This window comes from Dipodomys ordii, unplaced genomic scaffold (assembly GCF_000151885.1).
Source record: "Dipodomys ordii isolate 6190 unplaced genomic scaffold, Dord_2.0 Scaffold28, whole genome shotgun sequence".
NCBI classification, from domain to species: Eukaryota; Metazoa; Chordata; class Mammalia; order Rodentia; family Heteromyidae; genus Dipodomys; species Dipodomys ordii.
In genome coordinates this window covers 12172940-12192875 of record NW_012267244.1, presented here as the reverse complement: position 1 = coordinate 12192875, position 19936 = coordinate 12172940, and the positions used below count along the sequence as shown (strand labels likewise).

Genomic DNA, 19936 nt, shown 5'->3' with positions numbered 1-19936 from the left:
GGGAAGGTGGCTCAGTGGTAGAGCGCTTGCCTTGCATGCCAGAGGCCCTGGGTTCGATTCCTCAGCACCACATAAGCAAAAAGAAAAAAGCTGGAAGTGGCGCTGTGGCTCAAGTGGTAGAGCGCTAGCCTTGAGCTGAAGAGCTGAGGGACAGCGCCCAGGCCCAGAGTTCAGGCCCCACGACTGGACCCCCCCCCAAAAAAAAAGAAAAAAAGAAAAGAAAAAGGAAAGAAGATAATACAAGAGGTATCTCTCTATCTCCCTATGAGAGCACCCATATTCTGCTAGAGTGTGCCCCTGCCCTTCTGTGTTGGTCTGCTTTCTATCTGTTTGTCTGCTTGCTTGCTTGTGTACTTACTCAATAAAACTCTGCCAAGTTTTCTTAAAAAAGAAAGGAAGAAAGGGAGGGAGGGAGGGAAGAAAAGGAAGGAAGGAAAGAAGGAAAGAAAGAAGAAAATAATACAAGGAAGTAGAGTTGTGGCTCAAGTGGTAGAGTACTGGCTGTACTTAGTGAGAGCTGAGTTCAATCTCAATACTAGGACCAAAAAAAGTTTATGGTGATATAATGAGACCTTTTCTCAAAAAAAGCCTCAAGTGTGGAAGAATGCCTGCATGAGTTTAACTTCTAGAACTGCCAACTGTCCCTTCTGAAAACAAAAATAAAACATGGTAGCCATTAACATGTACAAATTTTGTCAGTTGCTCACTCTTGTAATCCTAGCTGCTCAGTTCAACTGCTGTTGCAGTTCAGAGCTAGCCAAAGCAGACAAATTTCTGGGACTGTTATCACAACTTAATCAATAAAAAGGCAGAAGTAGAGCTGTGGCTCAAGTGGTAGATTACCAGCCTGAGCAAAAAAGCTAAGCAAGAAGGCAAGGCCCTGAGTTTAAGCTCCAGTACCGGCACCCAAAAAAAGACATACAGGTCTCATCCAAACTAATTTTTTAATAATCCTACATTGAATCTATGCATCTGTTTTCAAAACCTTCATAGCAAATTCTACTATATCAGATTCTTTAAATAGAATTGTGTTAAAAAAATGAAACACTGGAAATGTCTTTAATGGGTACCTTTTTTTTTTTTTTGTCGGTCATGGGGCTTGAACTCTGGGCCTGGGCGCTGTCCCTCAGCTCTTCAGCTCAAGGCGAGCGTCTACCACTTGAGCTACAGCGCCACTTCCGGTTTTCTGGTGGTTTATTGGAGATAGGAGTCTCACAGTCTCTCCTGCCCAGGCTGGCTTTGAACCGCGATCCTCAGATCTCAGCCTCCTGAGTAGCTAGGATTACAGGCGTGAGCCACCAGCACCCGGCTTAAAACTTTTTTTTTTTCTTTTTGCCTATGTGGTGCTGAGGAATAGAACCCAGGGCCTCAGGCATACAAGGCAAGCGCTCTACCACTGAACCACCTTCCCAGCCCCTGGGTACCTTTTTAAAAAATCTTTATAATAAAGATATTTAACCTCTATACAGGGTAATTTTTTAGTATAAATATGATGGAAGAGACCTTGGCTCTAACTATGAACCCATGAGATCTAGGGAATGTAGCTTTGTAGCAGAGCACTTGCCTAACAATGCAAGAGGCACTGGGTTCAATCCTGCAATGGAGAAAGAGGAAGAGGCACCCAAGTACAAGAAGGAAGAAGAGAAAGGGAGAAACATAGATACTATATTCATGAGAATGGTTTAATTTTGGTCCCAAATTAGTAATCAATCTTAGAGCTAGCTTCTCACTTTTAGATCTAACTTCTCACTCATCTCTTAGATGAAAACTTTCTCAAATTATCTTAGTATTTAATTACTAGTACATTTTCATTGTTAAGTAAAATTTGTAGATCTTGGATTTGGGTTTTTGACCCAGACCACCAAACCAAAATAGAGTTTAATGACATATACTAAACTTCAGCATTTTACAGACATCCAACTAAGCTGTAACCCTAATTAAATCAATTAATTGGTTGATTGATTAAGCTGTAGCCAGTTGAGTTGTTTCATGTGCTTTACTTCTATTTTCTTATACTTGCTCCTCTTATACTTGTTCTTAGAGCCAGTTCTGAGAGCTATGCAGTTTGTGAAACATTTTGCTTTGATCAGATAAACTTTACTTGGTATGTTAGACTTAAGGAATTTTCCCTTTTGACAGCATATACAAAGACTGTTCAAAATTTGTTGTGTTATAATGAATGGGTTCAGTTTTAAGTCCTTAATTTTTGTTTATCAGAGCATCATTCGTTGTGATGAAGATGAAGCCCATGTTGCATCTGTATATTGCACTGTGTGTGCAACTCACTTGTGCTCAGAGTGTTCTCAAGTTACCCATTCCACAAAGACATTAGCAAAGCACAGGCGCGTGCCTTTAGCTGATAAACCTCATGAGAAAACCATGTGCTGTCAGCACCAGGTACATGCCATCGAGTTTGTTTGCCTGGAAGAAGGTTGTCAAACTAGCCCACTTATGTGCTGTGTCTGCAAAGAATATGGAAAACACCAAGGTCACAAGGTAGGAATTTAATTAAGTTGGAAAGCTGTTTACCATCTGAACACTTATTTTTAATGACCTGGTTCTTTATGCTGGGTCGAAGAGTTAAGTGATAATAAATAAATGAGAAATTTAACTTCTGAGTTGATAAAAATGTTAGAGAGGTCTTATTTCTTTTGAGCAGGGAATAAAAATTCTCTTGTTGCTGGGCACTGGTGGCTCACGCCTGTAATCCTAGCTATTCAGGAGGCTGAGATCTGGGGATCACAGTGCGAAGCCAGCTTGGGCAGGAAAGTCTGTGAGACTCTCATCTCCATTTAACCACCAGAAAACCAGAAGTAGAGCTCAAAGTGGTAGAGCTGTAGCATTGAGACAGTGCCCAGACTCTGATTTCAAGCCCTATGATGGACAAAAAAATTCTCCATGTGCATGTTTTCATAACACAGTCTATTTTATCTGATGATGAACTATTACTTGTGATATAACTTCAGAGATAATTTCTTGGTTTCTTGTTTAGTCATAAATGGATTTCTAAATTTTTAAGTATTTACAATCTTTTTTAAAGGAATTACAATTCAAATTTTTAAACTTATGTTGTATTTTTAAAAATATGTTATAAAAACCAACTATAATGATATTCTTTTGTATTGGGGAGATTTAAGCAGTTTTTGTATCATTCATCAATACTATGAATTGTTTTTTATAATTATGTTGTATTTTACAGCATTCAGTATTGGAACCAGAAGCTAACCAGATCCGAGCATCAATTTTAGATATGGCCCATTGTATACGGACCTTCACTGAGGAAATCTCAGATTATTCCAGAAAATTAGTTGGAATTGTTCAGCACATTGAAGGAGGAGAACAAATAGTGGAAGATGGAATCGGAATGTCTCACACAGAACATGTATGAATTTTTTATTCCTCCTTTATTTTCCCCTTTTTCATTCTCACTTTTTCACCTTCTAGTAAGTATTACACAAGTACAATGCCAGTACTGTACTAGTTATCAGTAATGTTTAAAAAGTTTTCATTTCAGCTCGGTGCTGGTGGCTTACACTTCGTAACCACTTCCTAACTACTCAGGAGGCTGAGATCTGAGGATTGCAGTTCAAAGTGAGGCCAGGCAGGAAAGTCAGTGAGACTCATCTCCAGTTAACCACCAGAAAAGCAAATGTGGAACATTTAATTATTAATACTGATTGAAGCAGTAACTTGGTGGCATTAAAATAATTAGTTGAAATATAGTAATACTTGGTCAAGTTGTAAGAAGAGATGGTGAGACATGACAGATTTTGGCTATATTTTGAAACCAGTAAAATTTGCTCAGGGACTAGTTGTAGAATATGAAGAGAAATATATGGATGATATATACATTTATTGTGTATGTGTGTGTTTTGTTTTTATATTTTTACTTCTGCAACACAGATGGAGTTTTCATTTATTGAAATGGAGGTAACTTTGATTGGAGGTGAGGGAGAATGTGATTAGATAGTCCATTTTGCTTGAGATATAATTTATAAATAGTTGGATAATCAAGATTTATAGTTGAAGAGGAATATCTAATGTGAAAATAAATATTTTGAATTGTTAAAGGCATAGATGTATTCAAATTTTTAATATTTTTATATAACATGTTCATTACAGTTATAATTAATTAAAAACTTTTATTTTCTTAGGTACCAGGTACTGCAGAAAATGCCCGATCGTGTGTCCGTGCTTATTTTTCTGATCTACATGAAACTCTCTGTCGTCAGGAAGAAATGGCTCTAAGTGTTGTTGATGCTCATGTTCGAGAAAAATTGATTTGGCTTAGGCAGCAACAAGAAGATATGACTATTTTGTTGTCCCAGGTTTCAACAGCATGTCTGCATTGTGAAAAGACTTTACAACAGGTAGGTAGTTTAAATGCGGTTAGGAGGCCTGGGAATGTGGCTTAGTGGTAGAGTGCTTACCTAGCATGCATGAAGCCCTGGATTTGTTTCCTCAGTACCACGTACACAGAAAAAAACAGAAATGGTGCTGTGGCTCAAGTGGTAGAGTGCTAGTCTTGAGCAAAAAATGCTCAGGGACAGTGCCCAGGCCCTGAGTTCAAGCCCTATGACCAACCCCTCCCCCCCAAAAAAATGTGGTTAGGGCTACGATTGTTAGACTTAAGTAGCTAAGTATCAGGGATACACACTATTTTTTTAGATATGCACACTATTAATTTTAGTGAATATTTGGGTTTTGCTACATGTTTTAACATTATACTTAGGACATGTGTTTCTAACTTCAAAATGTTCCATCAACTGTATCAGTATCTTATTTGTCCTCCCTATCATAAAAGCTCTGGATTCTGTGAACTCTCTTAACGTGTCATTCCTTCAGTCACGACTAGACTTCTTGATCTCCTTTGCCAAGCATATTCTTTTTTCTGTAAAGAATGCTTTTATCTCTGTCTCTGCTTGTAGAAATTTTACTCTTTTTTTTGTGCCAGTCCTAGGGCTTCAACTCAGGGCCTAGGCACTGTCCTTAAGCATTTTGCTCAAGGCTAGCACTGTACCACTTGAGCCACAGCTCCACTTTTGACTTTTTGGTAGGTAACTAGAGATGAGATTCTCATTTGTACTGCAATCTTTAGATCTTCACCTCCTAATTAGCTAGGAGTGTAAGCCACTAGCCACCACAAAATTTTCCTTATTCTTTAAGGTCTTGCTCAAACGTTTGGTCTTTGAAGTTTTTTCTTTGTTGGTCTTGTTTTGTTTGTACTACCTTTCTCTGTTCTAATTCAGTGGTTCTGACTGCACTGTCACAGAAAACTTTATAATGGTTATAGAATCACAAGCAGTGTGTTGCCCTATTTGCACATTTACTTTTGTTGTTGTTGTTGTTGTTGTTGGTGGTGGTGGTGGTCATGGTCATGGGTCTTGAACTTTGGGCCTGGGCACTGTCCCTGAGCTCTTCAGCTCAAGGCTGGCAGTCTACCACTTGAGCCATAGTGCCACTTCTGGTTTTCTGGTGGCTAATTGGAGATAAGAGTTTTAAAGACTTTCCTGCAGGGCTGGCTTTGAACTACAAACCTCAGATCTCAGCTTCCTGAGTATCTAGGATTACAAGCGTGAGCCACTGGCACCCAGCCACATTTACTTTTTAAATGAGATTCGAGGTCCTTATTAACAAAGATGTCTATATTTTGTTGTTGTTGTTTTCTTTTGCATTGTCTTTCAGAAGTAGGAGATATAAAAATATTTATATCTCGGGCTGGGAAGGTGGCTCAGTGGTAGAGCGCTTGCCTTGCATGCTCGAGGCCCTGGGTTCGATTCCTCAGCACCACGTAAGCAAAAAGAAAAAAAAAGCCGGAAGTGGCGCTGTGGCTCAAGTGGTAGAGCGCTAGCCTTGAGCTGAAGAGCTGAGGGACAGCGCCCAGGCCCAGAGTTCAGGCCCCACGACCGGACCCAAAAAAAGAAAAAAGAAAAATAGAAGGTGAAGAACTATTTAGTGAAAACTATAAAAACTTAAAGAAAGAAATTATAGAGGACACCAGGAAATGGAAAGACCTTCCATGTTCTTGGATAGGCAGACTTAATATAGTGAAAATGGCCATACTGCCAAAATTGATATACAAATTCAACACAATTCCAAAAATTCATATGGAACAACAAAAAACCTAGAATAGCCAAAACAATTCTAGGCAAAAAAAAAGACAACATGTGAGGGATCTTGATGTCGGACTTCAAACTCTACTATAGAGCCATAATAACAAAGACAGCTAGGTACTGGCACAAAAACAGACTCAAAGACCAATGGAATAGAATAGAAGATCCAGAAATAAAACCACATGCCTACAGTCAGCTGATATTTGGCAAAGGAGCCAAAGACATACAATGGAAGAAGCACAGCCTCTTCAACTACTGGTGCTGGGAAAACTGGGCAGAAAACTAAAAGTGGACCCCATGCACTAACATCAACTCAAAATGGATTAAAGACCTTAACATCAACCCTGAAACTCTGAAATTATTTCAGGATAGTATATGAGAGACACTTGAACTTATAGGCACAGGCAAGAATTTCCTGAACAGAGTTCCAGGGTCACAACAAATTGGAGAGACACTCGACAAATGGGACTACCTTAAAATAAAATAGTTTCTGTACAGCTAAAGCTATAGCAACCAAACTAGAAAGATAGGCAACTAACTGGGAAAAAATATTTGCCAGCAATATATCAGACAAGGGGTTAATATCCAGAATATACAGTGAACTCAAGAAATGAACCCCTCCCAAACCCAACAAACCAATTACTAAATGGGCAAGGGAGCTAAAGAGAGACTTCTTAGAAGAAGAGATAAAAAATGGCAAAGAAATACATGAGGAAATGAAATGTTCACCATCCCTGGTTGTAAAGGAAATGCAAATAAAGACAATCCTGAGATACCACCTTACCCCAGTTAGAATGACCCACATCCTAAAGTCTGCCAATGACAAATGCTGGAGGGGATGCGGAGAAAGAGGAACCCTATTACACTGCTGGTAGGAATGTACACTTATACAACCACTTTGGAAAGAGGGAACAGCTGACACTAAACAAAAGGAAAGAAATGGACATATCACCCGATGTGGAAGAAATAACTATTGTCAAAGCTCATAGAACTCATAAACTTTATAGACCATGATAAAGACAATTTGCCCCATGAAGGTTAGAATGTGTTTGTGACTTTAAGTATCACTATCCCACAATACTGTGAAATTTATATAATCACTTAATCACAATAAAAAATTGCAAAAAAAAGAAAAATAGAAGGTGAATTTGAAAGAGAGAAGGAATTAATTAGGAAGCTATTATAGAATTCCAGCTGAGGCATATTGTAGTGGCTTAAATATTGGGTGTTAGAAGTACCCAGGTTATGGCGAGGCATGTGGATGCATGCCTGTAATCCCAGATACTTGGTAGGTAGATTTAGGAGGACTACAGTTCAATGACAACTCAGAAAAGTTAGTGGGACCCAATCTTAAAAGCAATCTGATGTGGATGAACACACTACTTTCTCACCTACCTAACGGCAGAGATAGGGGAGGATCAAGAAAGAGGAGGATTGTGATCTGTGGTCAGTCTGCAAAATCACAGAACATTCTTTGAAAAACAAACTAAAAAAAACACAAAACACAAAAATCTATCAAAAGAATTGGGGCCATGGCTTATGTGGTAAAATGCTTGTCTAGCAAAGCAAGGTCCTAGTACTACAAAAATAAATAAGAATTTTTAAATGCTCAGATGATGAATATTCACTAGGATTTGTTGAAAGGAGAGATGATGGAGAGAGAGAGAGAAAGAGAGAGAGCAACAATTACTTCAAGGGTTTTATTTTGAGCAACTGAACAATAGAATTGCTATTAACCAAATGGAGTATTTATCAATAACTAAAATAGATAATATCACTGTTTTCATTGAACTTACATATCTAGAGATCTTTTTCACATGAAGACTGTATTAGTATGTACTGATATATATAGAGAGAATGTACATAAGGGGCTGGGAAGGTGGTTCAGTGGTAGAGCGTTTGCCTTGCATGCCTGAGGCCCTGGGTTTGATTCCTCAGCACCACATGAGCAAAAAGAAAAAAGCTGGAAGTGGCGCTGTGGGGCTCAAGTGGTAGAGCGCTAGCCTTGAGCTGAAGAGCTGAGGGACAGTGCCCACGCCCAGAGTTCAGGCCCCAGGACTAGACCCAAAAAATAAAATAGAATGTACATAAGTACACATTTCCAGTGTATACATATGTATGCTTTATTTTTAATGGAAATGCTTTATTTTAAAGAGAGGGTCTAGAGATCTAGAATGAGGAAATTTCAGTTTAAATTTTAGTATTTTTAAACCAATGTATGTACATTTTAAAGTATATTTTAAACATTTTGTAGAGTGAAATAGAGACACAGAAATATGTAATAGATGTTCAGCTGCCTGAAATTTCAGGCTGATCATTAGTGTCTAATCAGGCACCCAGCTCAAGTAATAAAAGTGTCATTATCTTCTTCCTTGTGTTCTTTACCTGCCTTCTCCCACAGGATAAATCACTTTCTTGACCCGCATGTTTCATTTGGCCATTTTAGTAATTAATATTACATTTGATCTTAATCAAAAGGCTGAGAAGCAATTGCCTTGATAATTAAAATAAATAGAATTATACAGAATAAGCTCTTCTTTTACTTAACATTGTGAGTTCACATAATCATGTTGTTGGTTATGTTTTGTTCTCATTCTGAAGTGTAGTGTTCCATTTGTGAATATACCATAATTTATAATCCATTCATTTGTTGGAAGGAACTTAAATTATTTATTGCTACCTAGTTATTATTATCTAGTCAAATTTATATTGAAATCAACTTTGAATACTGTAACATTCAACTGACTTTTATTTCAAATTAGTATGGTATATCTTCTTATGGAAAAAATTAATAAGATTTATTTCTCTTTTCTAGGATGATTGTAGAGTTGTTTTGGCAAAACAGGAAATTACAAGATTATTGGAAACCTTGCAGAAACAGCAACAACAGTTTACAGAGGTTGCAGATCATATTCAATTGGATGCTAGCATTCCTGTCACTTTTACAAAGGTAAGGTAGCTTACTTTAATTATTGGTCTCTTTTTCTTTTTTTCTTTTAATTTGTAATGTTGGGAGTGAACCTAAGGCTTAGAACATCCTGGACAACCACTTTACTACTGAGGTATAGCCCAACCCCTTTAGATATGTTTTTTGATCAGTCATAATTAATGTACATTAAATAATTATCTTGAGACAATCAGATAATTCATGAATTATATATTCATGAATTATTTTGAAGAAAAGCTTTTATTAGTGGAAAATAGGAACAAGTGACATAATGAATCTTCTTGTTCAAATCAATTAGTTTTAAGCTCTATAAACATCTTTTTTCTTCTTCTTATCTATAGTTTCCTAGAATATTCTAAAACAAATCCTAAAGTTATTTCATCCTAACATTGTGTCATTTCATGTATGAGATATTTTAATTACATCTCCAAAAATTAGGGACTCTGAAAAAAATTAATCACTCATACCCCCAAATTTGAAATTACTCTCTAATATTTTCACTAATATTATCAACTAAACCATATTCCAATTTCTCTGATTCCTTCAAACCTTTTTTGTGTGTGTATGCCAATACTGGGGCTTGAATTCAGGGCCTGGATGCTGTCCCTTAGCTCTTTTGCTCCCTTCAAGGCTGGCACTTTACCACATAACCATAACTTCATGCCAAGCTTTTTGCTGGCTAATTGGAGATAAATGTCTCACAGACTTTCTTGCACAGGCTGGTTTAGAACCATGATCCTCAGATCTCAGCCTTCTGAATCGTATTATAGAACAGTGCCCATACTTGATTGGTATATTTATTTCTTTTTATACTAGGTTCCCTGGATTTAGAAAGGATCATGAGCTTCATCTTGCTTATTTTGCTTTTGGGTTTTAGAGACAATTTAGGGTTTTTTTTCTAATTGTATGAAACATTTACAGAGTTTAGAGTCCAATCTGAAAAGTAAGGTTTTTTCAGAGAAATCTAGCTTCTATTGTATCTTCCTCTACCTCCTTTTTTATAGTGTTCAACATAGAAAACAATGCATAATTTTTAAGTTTTTCTTATCACTAAAATATAAATGTGGTTCTATATTTTATGCCTTCTTGCTACATTTCAAGGTAAAATGCATGCTTTTTAAACTATTGCTATTTGAGGAGGTTAAGTAGGGAAAAATAGAAAGAGAAACATTTCTTGCTCCCCATGCATGAAATGAGAATTAAAGACCCAAAATAGTGACTCCTTTGTGTAGCTTTTAAACTTTCTGAGCTGAGCAAATACATATGGTCTTGTCAGTCTAGCAACATCTACTAAATGGTGAGTAAGATGGATGAGGCTCATGAAGGTAACCTTCAGGACTTCCTTTGGATAATGACTTTTGTCCTCTCAGCCCCTACCTGGATTTTTATCTTTTCCAAGGATGAGTCATTTATATATTTCCTCCTTAACTTTAGAAGAGAGGCTAGAGTTAGATAGCCCCTTCTATGTCTCCTAATCTGGTGGTTTTAGATTAAAATGAGGAGCCAGAGCGGCTCACACTTGTTGTTCTAGCTATTCTGGATGCTGAGATCTGAGACTATAATTTTCAATTAACCACATAAAAGTCTGAAATGGAGGTGTGGCTTAAATGGTTGAGTATCATCCTTGAGCACAAAAACTAAGGGACAGCACTCTCACCAATACACAATAGGCGCGCACACACACACACACACACACACACACACACACAAGATTAGAAGGAGTTAACTTCTGAATCTACTTTCTTGATACTGATTAAAAATAATATGTGATTTCCCTGACTCTTCATCTATTTTGTATCATTTTCCCTTAAATGATTTTGTTCCCTTTTAATCCTAAAAAGGGGTATAAAGGGTCAATTACCTGTTCTATAGCTGCTTTATGATAAGAGTGAATTTTGACCCTACCTGGAAAAAGGGAACCAAAACGATATTTTCCTCTCCAATATAGAAGGTGACATGGGAAGTTCAGTTGTTAGAAAATTCTGTTGACAGGTTGCCACAATGATGACCATAAAACATCATTTTCTATTTCTAAAATTAAAGATCTAAACTGTAGATGACAAAAACAAAATTGACATAGTTGAAATTTTGATAAAGTTTAGCAGTTTATAAAAAGTCTTCCTATTTTCACTACATAGAGCATTTAGGATAATAATTACAATTGACAGCATTCTATGAGCACCATCAAGCTCTCCTTGTTCTGTACTGTGGAACAAGTCTTTGGCAAGGTAAAATAAAGAATAGGTATATACATAGCACTGATAAAAGTCTTAACTTTATGTTTCATTCAAGCTTAGGGGATAGAAGATGTACTTTTTTTCTCTTGTTTCTTTTTCAGCTAAGTATATATCCTAAAGATCATTCCATAGTAGTTTATAGGACATTTTTACTTCATTTTTACAGCTACAAGTTTCTTTATTTTGATTCATTGTTTTGTGTAAAAAACCACATAATATCAAATTATCATCTTACCTGTTTTTAAAAGTATAATAAATATGATTAAGTATATTCATATTGTTTTGAAATAAATCTTGAAAACATTTAATCATTTATTTACTTATGTATTTATTTATTTTGCCTGTCCTTGGGCTTGAATTTGGGGCCTGGGCACTGTCCCTGAACTTCTTTTGTTCAAGGCTAACTTAAGCCACAGTGCCATTTCCAGCTTTATCTGTTTCTGTGGTACTGAGGAATCAAACCCCAGGCCTCATGCATGCTAGGCAAGGACGCTACCATTAAGCCACTTTCCTAGCCTCTTTTCATCTCATAAATCTGAAATTGTACCCTTTAAACATCAACTTCATTTTATCCCTACTCTTGGCCCCTGGTTAACCGCCATTCACCTGTTGCTATAAATTTGATTAACTCTTTTAAGATTACCGTATCTGTCCTGTCCCAGCATGTGAATGCTAGGATTATAGGCAAGTACCACAATGTCAGCATTCTTTGTAAGGTGAAAAAATAAGAAAATGATCTAAAATCTAACAGTTGTGCATTGGCTACATTATGATTCATTGAATGTAATGAAGCCATTAAAAAAAGCTTTGATTTTTATGTATTGAAATTAAAATTCAGTCATACAATGTTGAGTGGAAAATGTTAGTATTATTTGTTTTAAAAGGCATAATCAGCCAGGTGTGGTGGTACATGCCTACGAATCGAGAGGTAAAGTTTAAGAAAATAGTGGTTCAAGGCCAGCCCAGGGAAAATTATCATAAGCCTTATCTGAAAAACAGACAAACAGAAACAATAGTAGTAGAGTGTTTGGCTAGGCAAGCTTGAGGCCCCGAATTCAATCCCTGGTACCATAAAAAGAAAAAAAAAGAAGCATATTTGTTTGGTTTCTGTATGTTAGTGAGTTCCTAGGGAGGTATGTGAAGGGATATGCATCCCAAGTCAGAACAGTAGCTATTTCTGGGGATTGAGGAGTAGTTTGTATCTTTAACTATTTTAATTTTTGAGTACAGTCATATTTTAATTTTTGAGTACAGTTTAAAAAAACACATTGAAAGAAGATTTGCTTGAACTAGGATCTGGAAAAAGTAAATAGGTATATGTGTTTTTCAAAATTCATGCCATAGCTGAGTGGTTAGTTTTACTAAGGCATTTGTAGTTTTGTTAATGAATTAATCTCCTTGAGAAGATCAAATTTAAGGGATTTTGAGGATGAAAGGGAGACATTGAAGATAAACTAAGGTGCTTTATAAATGTGTGAGTAATGTCACATTTTAACTTCATATCAAAATTATAAAAGAGTTTAAAATTTTCTAAATTATAGGACAATAGAGTTCACATTGGACCCAAAATGGAAATTCGAGTTGTTACATTAGGTTTAGATGGTGCTGGAAAAACTACTATTTTGTTTAAGTTAAAACAGGATGAGTTCATGCAGCCCATTCCAACAATTGGTAAGTATGAATACAGCTTTTTTACCTTCTTGGACATTGTGTAGATAAACTCTACCTTACAGCTGTATGCTCTGGGTCTTCCTTGATATGGTTGTGCAGGTGGCTTTTTTTGTGGCTGTAAGATACCAGCATTAGAGAGAAAAAAGATTTCTGTGACTATGGGATTGAAATGTAGTTAGTGGGATAGTAAGAAAGAATTGACGGGGCAGTTAGAAGAAACAAATGATTGACTCAGAGTTAGGAATGAGAAGATAGTAATGCTACAGACCCACAGAATTCCAAGGTCTTGTGAATTCCAAGATCCTAAGGACCGTGGTGGAAGTATAGAGGGCAGTAGGGATAAAGTTGGTTGGGTTTCAGTAGCTACTGATGAATACAGAAAATTCCTGAATCACAATTATAAACTGGGTTGTCTGTGTTTGATGTGTCATTCATTGGAAACATAAATAGAGTATAAAAGTAATTTATTTTTGCTAAACAGGTTTCAATGTGGAAACTGTAGAATATAAAAATCTAAAATTCACTATTTGGGATGTTGGTGGAAAACACAAATTAAGACCATTGTGGAAACATTATTACCTTAATACCCAAGGTAAGAGTCAAGAATAATATCATTATTTTAAAGGTTTCTGGATGTTAGTTTTCAGCAAACTAATTTGACTAGCAAAACTGATGTTTGGATAGTAAATACTTGAATACATATCAGAGGATAGCCCCTTATTTTTTTAAAGAAATGATGGTGGTTATGCATTTTTGGTGTATTCATGACAAGCCATTATTATTAGAATGAAAACAATACTTACCTTAGATGTATAGGCAGTTAAGAGCACTTATCTCTTGATTGCTCTTAACATGTAAAGTATATTAGTATCCATAAGGGTGTGATTAATGGCAATGCGGTGGTGGCATAGAATCAAATATTTGGTAAATATTTGGTATGTGGTCCTGCTATATTCTAGCTATCTACTTCTCCATTCTATACTTTTGCCTCTTATACCCCAACATGAAGCTTGTGTGTGTGTGTGTGTGTGTGAGAGAGAGAGAGAGAGAGAGATAGGTGCTTAAACCTAGGGCCTGGATGCTGTTCCTTAGCTTTTTTGCTCAAGATTGGCATTCTACCACTTGAGCCTCAGCTCTACTTCGGACTTTCTAGTGGTTAACTTTTAGATAAGAGTCTCAAACTTTTCTAACTATGATCTTCATATATTGGTCTCCTGAGAAACTAGGATTATAGACATAAACCACTGTTTCCTGGTTGAACGTTCTATTTAAACACCTATTCCATATATCATCCTATTTCAACCTAAATGTGCATCTAGCTATTTATTTTTACTTTCAAATTTTTGAATTATTCTTAGTTTTAGTTGTAATTGATAGGAAAAAATAAAATTTTGAATTTGAAGGAATATTCAAAACCTAGAGATATTTTGCCTGGGGGAATATTAATTTGGAGAGAAAAAGATGGTGATAGTGTTTTTAAAAGACTTTCATAAAGGAAATAGTATTCAAAGAGTAAGGGGCATGTCAGTGGAAGATCTTAAGATATACATGTTCACAATATTTGAAAGAAAGTATTGATGGACAACACATTTGTGCTGGAAGGAGCAAAATGTCATCAAATCCGTTATAGATGGGGAAACAAAGCCTGTGAAATACTTAGATGTACTCAAGATTATATATTGATTATTTTAGGTGCTCTGACCATTAAAAAGGCAGCCTTTATATGAAAATAGAAGTAGTAAAAAAAATCTGGTTAGGATACAATAATTATAGCATTAAATATTTGAAACTTAACAAGTAACTACTTGATTTTTTTTTATTTTGGTAGCTGTTGTATTTGTTGTTGACAGCAGTCATAGAGACAGAATTAGTGAATCACACAGTGAACTTGCAAAGTTGTTAACGGAAAAAGAACTACGGGATGCTTTGCTCCTGATTTTTGCTAACAAACAGGTAATAAGTTTTTATAAGAGAATACTTATTTTTGTAGCTTGGATATTTCATAAGGCAGCTGGATATACTTCATAGGAATTGATTCAGTAGATATTTACAAACTTTCTGCTAGTTTATTATGAATACAGTCTACATGGAAAGTGCTTTGTTGGGTAGTCTAGTATGCAAAAAAGAAATGACAGTTTATGTTCACTTGTATAATTATATGAATAAATGTATGATTCTAAGAGAAAATTAGAAAATAATTTGAATAATACTGTAATAGGGACTTAAGACAGAAAAGTTCTGAAAGTAATTATCTTCCAGGCTTTAAAAAAGTAGGATTTCAAGAGGTAGAGGAAGAATCAGGCACCAGTGGCTTATGCTTGTAATCCTAGCTTCTCAGGGCGCTGAGATCTGAGAATGACATTTCAAAGCCAGCTAAGTCCAGAGATTCTTAACTCCAATTAGTCATAGAAAAAAAAACAGAAATGGAGCTGTGGCTCAAGTGGTAGAGCATTAGCCTTAAGCAAAAAGAAGCTGAAAGGCCCAGTATTCAAGGACTGACAAAAAAAAAAAAAGGTAAAGACAGGAGTACCTTAGTTGAAAATTAGTTGAAGGCCACCTTGAGCTATGTAACCAAGGTTAATGATGTGACTATAAGGTAGAGAACTTGCCTACCATGCACAAAATCCTGGGTTCAATTTCCAGAATTAAACAAAAATAGCATTGAGTTGAAGTTATGGGATGCTTTTCAGTCTATATGTGAATGAAGAGCAATATAGGCAGAAAAAATAATGGCTTGAGTGGTTTTGGGGAGCATCAAATAGCTGTATGTATGAGGTACAGGTAAAAGATAAAAGAAAAAATACCCCAATACTAGATAAGGTCATCTTATGAAAGCCTAACAAATTTAGACCTGAGAAGTTTATAGACTTCTCAGCCTATTACATGAACAGACTGTACATTTTAGGTTTTATGAGCAAAGAGAATAATCAAAATGTTTTTGGAAAGAGGGTGATAAGAATATGCCAGTGCCGGGCTCTGATGGCTCATACTTGTAATCCTAGCTACTCAAGAGGCTGATATCTGAAGATCACAGTTCATAGCCAGCCTGGGCAGGAATGTCCATGAGATTCTTATCTCCAATTAACCACCAGAAAACCAGAAGTGGTACTGTAGCTCAAGTGGTAGAGCACTTGTCTTGAGCTGAAATGCTCAGGGCCCAGGCCCAAAGTTCAAGCCCCATGACCAACAAGAAAAAGAACATGCCAATTATTTAAACTGTAATTCTAGGGTATCAAACACAGAATTAATAAGAAAAAGGGAATCATGGCAAGGAGATTCAGTAAACTGCTGAAATAATTCAAATGATCGTCAACAAGACCCGGATTTAGAGGAATAGAAAGATGGAGGCAGATAAGAGAGACTTTATGGAGGCAAATTTGCTAGTGCTAGTATTTGGTTTCTGAATAGGGAGGATGAAGGATTAGGAGTAGATGAGGAGTCCTGCATCTTGAGTCCAAGCTTCTAGGAGGATAAGAATATTTTTAAGAGAAGCACAGATAGGAGAGAGGTGAAGTTAAATGGCATAGCTGTCAGAGAAGGAAAAGTAGGATGAATAGAATTTTCCTCTTTCTAAAAAATGAAAGGCAATCTAAAACTGCCACATTTAGAACATGCAAAGATGGAGCCACATTGTTAAAGATGAAATTGGTTTAAAATCCCAAGACCTCATATACATGGGTCGGTTATTAAATTGAATAGCTTTTGTATAGGGCAATTTGGTGGTACCTGTCAAAGTTTTAAACAGCTTTTACCCTGAAGTTCCATGGTAATCTATCTTGTTGTCCTATAATTGATTTTGTAAATGTATGTAAACTTATCTATGCATGTATATGAATGAATTCACAGTTGCCTTTTAGTATGAGTATCCCTCAGATACCACCATGTTCAGCTACTCAGTTCTTTTTTAAAAATATGTTGCAAGATTTGAATATAATCTATGCACATCCTGAATCCTTTTACAGATGACTATCTGTAGATTACTTGCACATATTTGGTATATAAAAGCATGGCTTCGGTATTTGGTAAATGATTAGGTAAATCACATTGCATCGATGCAGTAGAAGGCAATTCGATAGTCAAAATGATATAGGAAACCTGTACATGCTGAGAAAAGAAAGATGTCTACTCCAATTCAACATGGTCATTAAAACAAAAAACCTTTCTAAACAAACTCTGAAAGATGTAGAAAGCATCATGTATATTTCTTTTTTTTCTTTGCATGAATTTATGTGGGAATTTCCTGGAAAATTATATAGGAAATTGTTATAGATTGTTACTCCTGAAAAGTACAATTAAGGAATGTTTGGAGTGGGAATGTAATGAATTCTTCATTATATAAATTTATATAAACCAGTTTTTATTGTATATGCATATTAAGTTTTCTTTTGCAAGTGAACCTTATGAAGTGAACTTTCAGTCATGCTGCATGGCCTTCATTGCTTTCATTGTAGATTACTTTTATAATATTTATATGACACAGGTTCATATAAATCATTTTAATCAAAACTTAATTTTTTTCTGTTCATTTCAGAATAATTATCAAAAGATGCATCAATAGATAATAATATCAATAGATAATAATAATTAGAAAAGTGGTCACCTGAATGAAAAATTTTATTGTGTGATTATCTTTCAGGATGTTGCTGGAGCTCTGTCAGTAGAAGAAATCACTGAACTTCTCAGTCTCCATAAACTCTGCTGTGGCCGTAGTTGGTATATTCAGGGCTGTGATGCTCGAAGTGGTATGGGGCTGTACGAAGGGTTGGACTGGCTCTCACGGCATCTTGTAGCTGCTGGAGTATTAGATGTTGCTTGATTTAAAATGCAGTTGTGGATAAGAGGTATTTTGCACACACTATGTTATCAGTAATTCTGCATTCCAAATATGATAGTTAATTTAGAATGTGTATGTAAAAAAAACAACCGTGGATGGGAAACTAAGTATGCTATTACTTTTTTAAAAGTCTGTGAAAAATTTAAATGTCTGAGCAAATTAGACTGGTTTAACTAGAGATTTTGTTCAGATATATCTTTTTAAAACTACATTTGGTATTTAAGTTTTCAGATTATAATGTGACACATGTATTGGGAGAGAAGAATTCACAGAGAAAGGGTAAATGAAGGTTTGTTTTTTCAGTGAAAAACAAAAAATGAGTATGTAATAGAATCTTTGTGGAGCAAGGGAAATATAGTTTCTTTAATGCCTTCTCACTGAATTTTGGCAGTACTTAGTAGTGGACATGGCTCAGTTGAATTGAAACTGCATTTTAGTTTACCTTTATGTTCAATATAACAGAACACCTTGATGGGTAAGAACCATAAAGCTATAAAAATTAGTATTTTCTCACTTATTGAAACTTTCTCCTAAAGTATTTGTATAAGACAGAAATATTACCTAAGTACACCGGGTTGTTAGATTAATACTAAACTGAATAATAAAGCTGTGAAAGTCATTTTCATATTAACTTATGAAAGACCCATTTCCTGGCCTGAATCTAGCTAGGTCAGCAGTCTATATGCTCCTTCTGCGTGTTTCACCATATTTACTTTTCTTGCTAAAATAATAATGCATTCTTTTTGGAAATGTCTATAGGAAAGTACAGAAAGCTACACAAAGAACCAGGCTCAGTTTACTTATATAAAAGACAAAAAAAAAAAGAGATCTAAATAGAAAACTACTTGTGTCTTAATCTGTTCAGTGAGGAATGCCTTTTACTTATTCTAAATATTTTCTAAAGTAAGTACAAGAACTTTACAATAAAACACAATTCAAGTTGTTTATGACAAGATTGCAGTTATTTAAGAGGAAACTCATGCCTAAAGGAGGAAAGGAAACATTCACAAAGCTTACCTGTTACAGTGTTGTGAATAAAAGTTTTAATAATTTTGTGCTCGTTACTGGTCCTCAGTTCTCATTTTTAAGGGATATTCTTATTATGGAAGCATGATTTAGTTAATTTTTTTAAATGCTCGTTTTGCTTTAGGATGGAGTCTTAAATCTTACTTGTTGAATTATTTTAAGTACAATGACAGGATCCTGTCCAATGACAGGATATTACTTTTAGGAGGTACTGTTTTGGTTCTTTTTTTTTTTCAGATGTACTTTTGTTTTTGTTTTTAAAAAAAAAAAACTATTAGAAAACAAGCATTTAAAAAGCCCATCAGTGTAATGGGTGAATGTAAGTAAAGAAATAATACTATTTTGTCCTTTATTTTTCAAGTAAAAAGTCATGCTATTGCAAGTAGTTTGTGTGTATAAGAAATACTTTGGGATTAAGTTATTTAACATTTGACTGATTTTGAATAACTGTGAAAATAAAGGTGTTGCATTTGCCTGTGAGCCCTTGAACTGTTTTCTCTACTAGTTTACTGAAAAACTGAAGTGAAACACTAACATGTGAACTTTCTTTCCTTGTGAATTATCATTTCATTAATTTTTCTAAACTTTGTAATCTACATTCTTAGCATATAACCTGGCACTACTTAAAAATTGTGCATAGGCCTCAATTATGTATATATCATGTAGTATTTGTGACTTTTCTTAAAGAAATATTTTTGTCAGGCTCCTGTTCCTGTTTGTAGTTGTATTCCTTTATTAATCATTAGTTAAGATTGTGCTTGCTTCCACTGAAAAATGTTAAATTTAAGAATCACAGTTTTAAATATATAAAAATTTGCCCCATCTCTGAATTTCTGTATTGTTTGATTATTACTGTATGGATTATGTAGAACAGGTTTTGTTAAGTGGATAGCCCTGGTTATAATTCAGAAATGCTTTATAACCACCAAAGCCATTATTTATATTTCATATATGAACAGTATGGTCAGAAATAAAATGCTAAATTATAAATAAGTACTATCATTCTAAAAAGTCTGTTCTTGAACCATCTATCTAGTAATGTTGCTGGTAATTAATTTCAAAAGTCATTATTCTGGGATGGGGATTTAACACGGTGGTAACATCCACA

General features: G+C 35.4%; 1 protein-coding gene across 2 annotated transcripts in view; it reads left to right on the top strand.

Moving 5' to 3' along the window:
• The window catches only part of Trim23 (tripartite motif containing 23), a 29151-nt gene extending 9501 nt beyond the window's left edge, over positions 1-19650 (top strand). The window contains exons 4-11 of one of the 2 annotated variants that reach the window (XM_013015926.1): positions 2218-2496; positions 3200-3382; positions 4155-4370; positions 8929-9063; positions 12839-12968; positions 13450-13560; positions 14797-14921; positions 17605-19650. In XM_013015926.1, coding sequence (XP_012871380.1) covers positions 2218-2496; positions 3200-3382; positions 4155-4370; positions 8929-9063; positions 12839-12968; positions 13450-13560; positions 14797-14921; positions 17605-17784 — 1359 coding nt within the window. In that variant the 3' untranslated portion in view covers positions 17785-19650. The remainder of the gene's footprint in view (positions 1-2217; positions 2497-3199; positions 3383-4154; positions 4371-8928; positions 9064-12838; positions 12969-13449; positions 13561-14796; positions 14922-17604) is intronic. The other variant, XM_013015927.1, reaches the window with a different exon arrangement.
• The last annotated feature ends 286 nt before the right edge of the window (positions 19651-19936 follow it).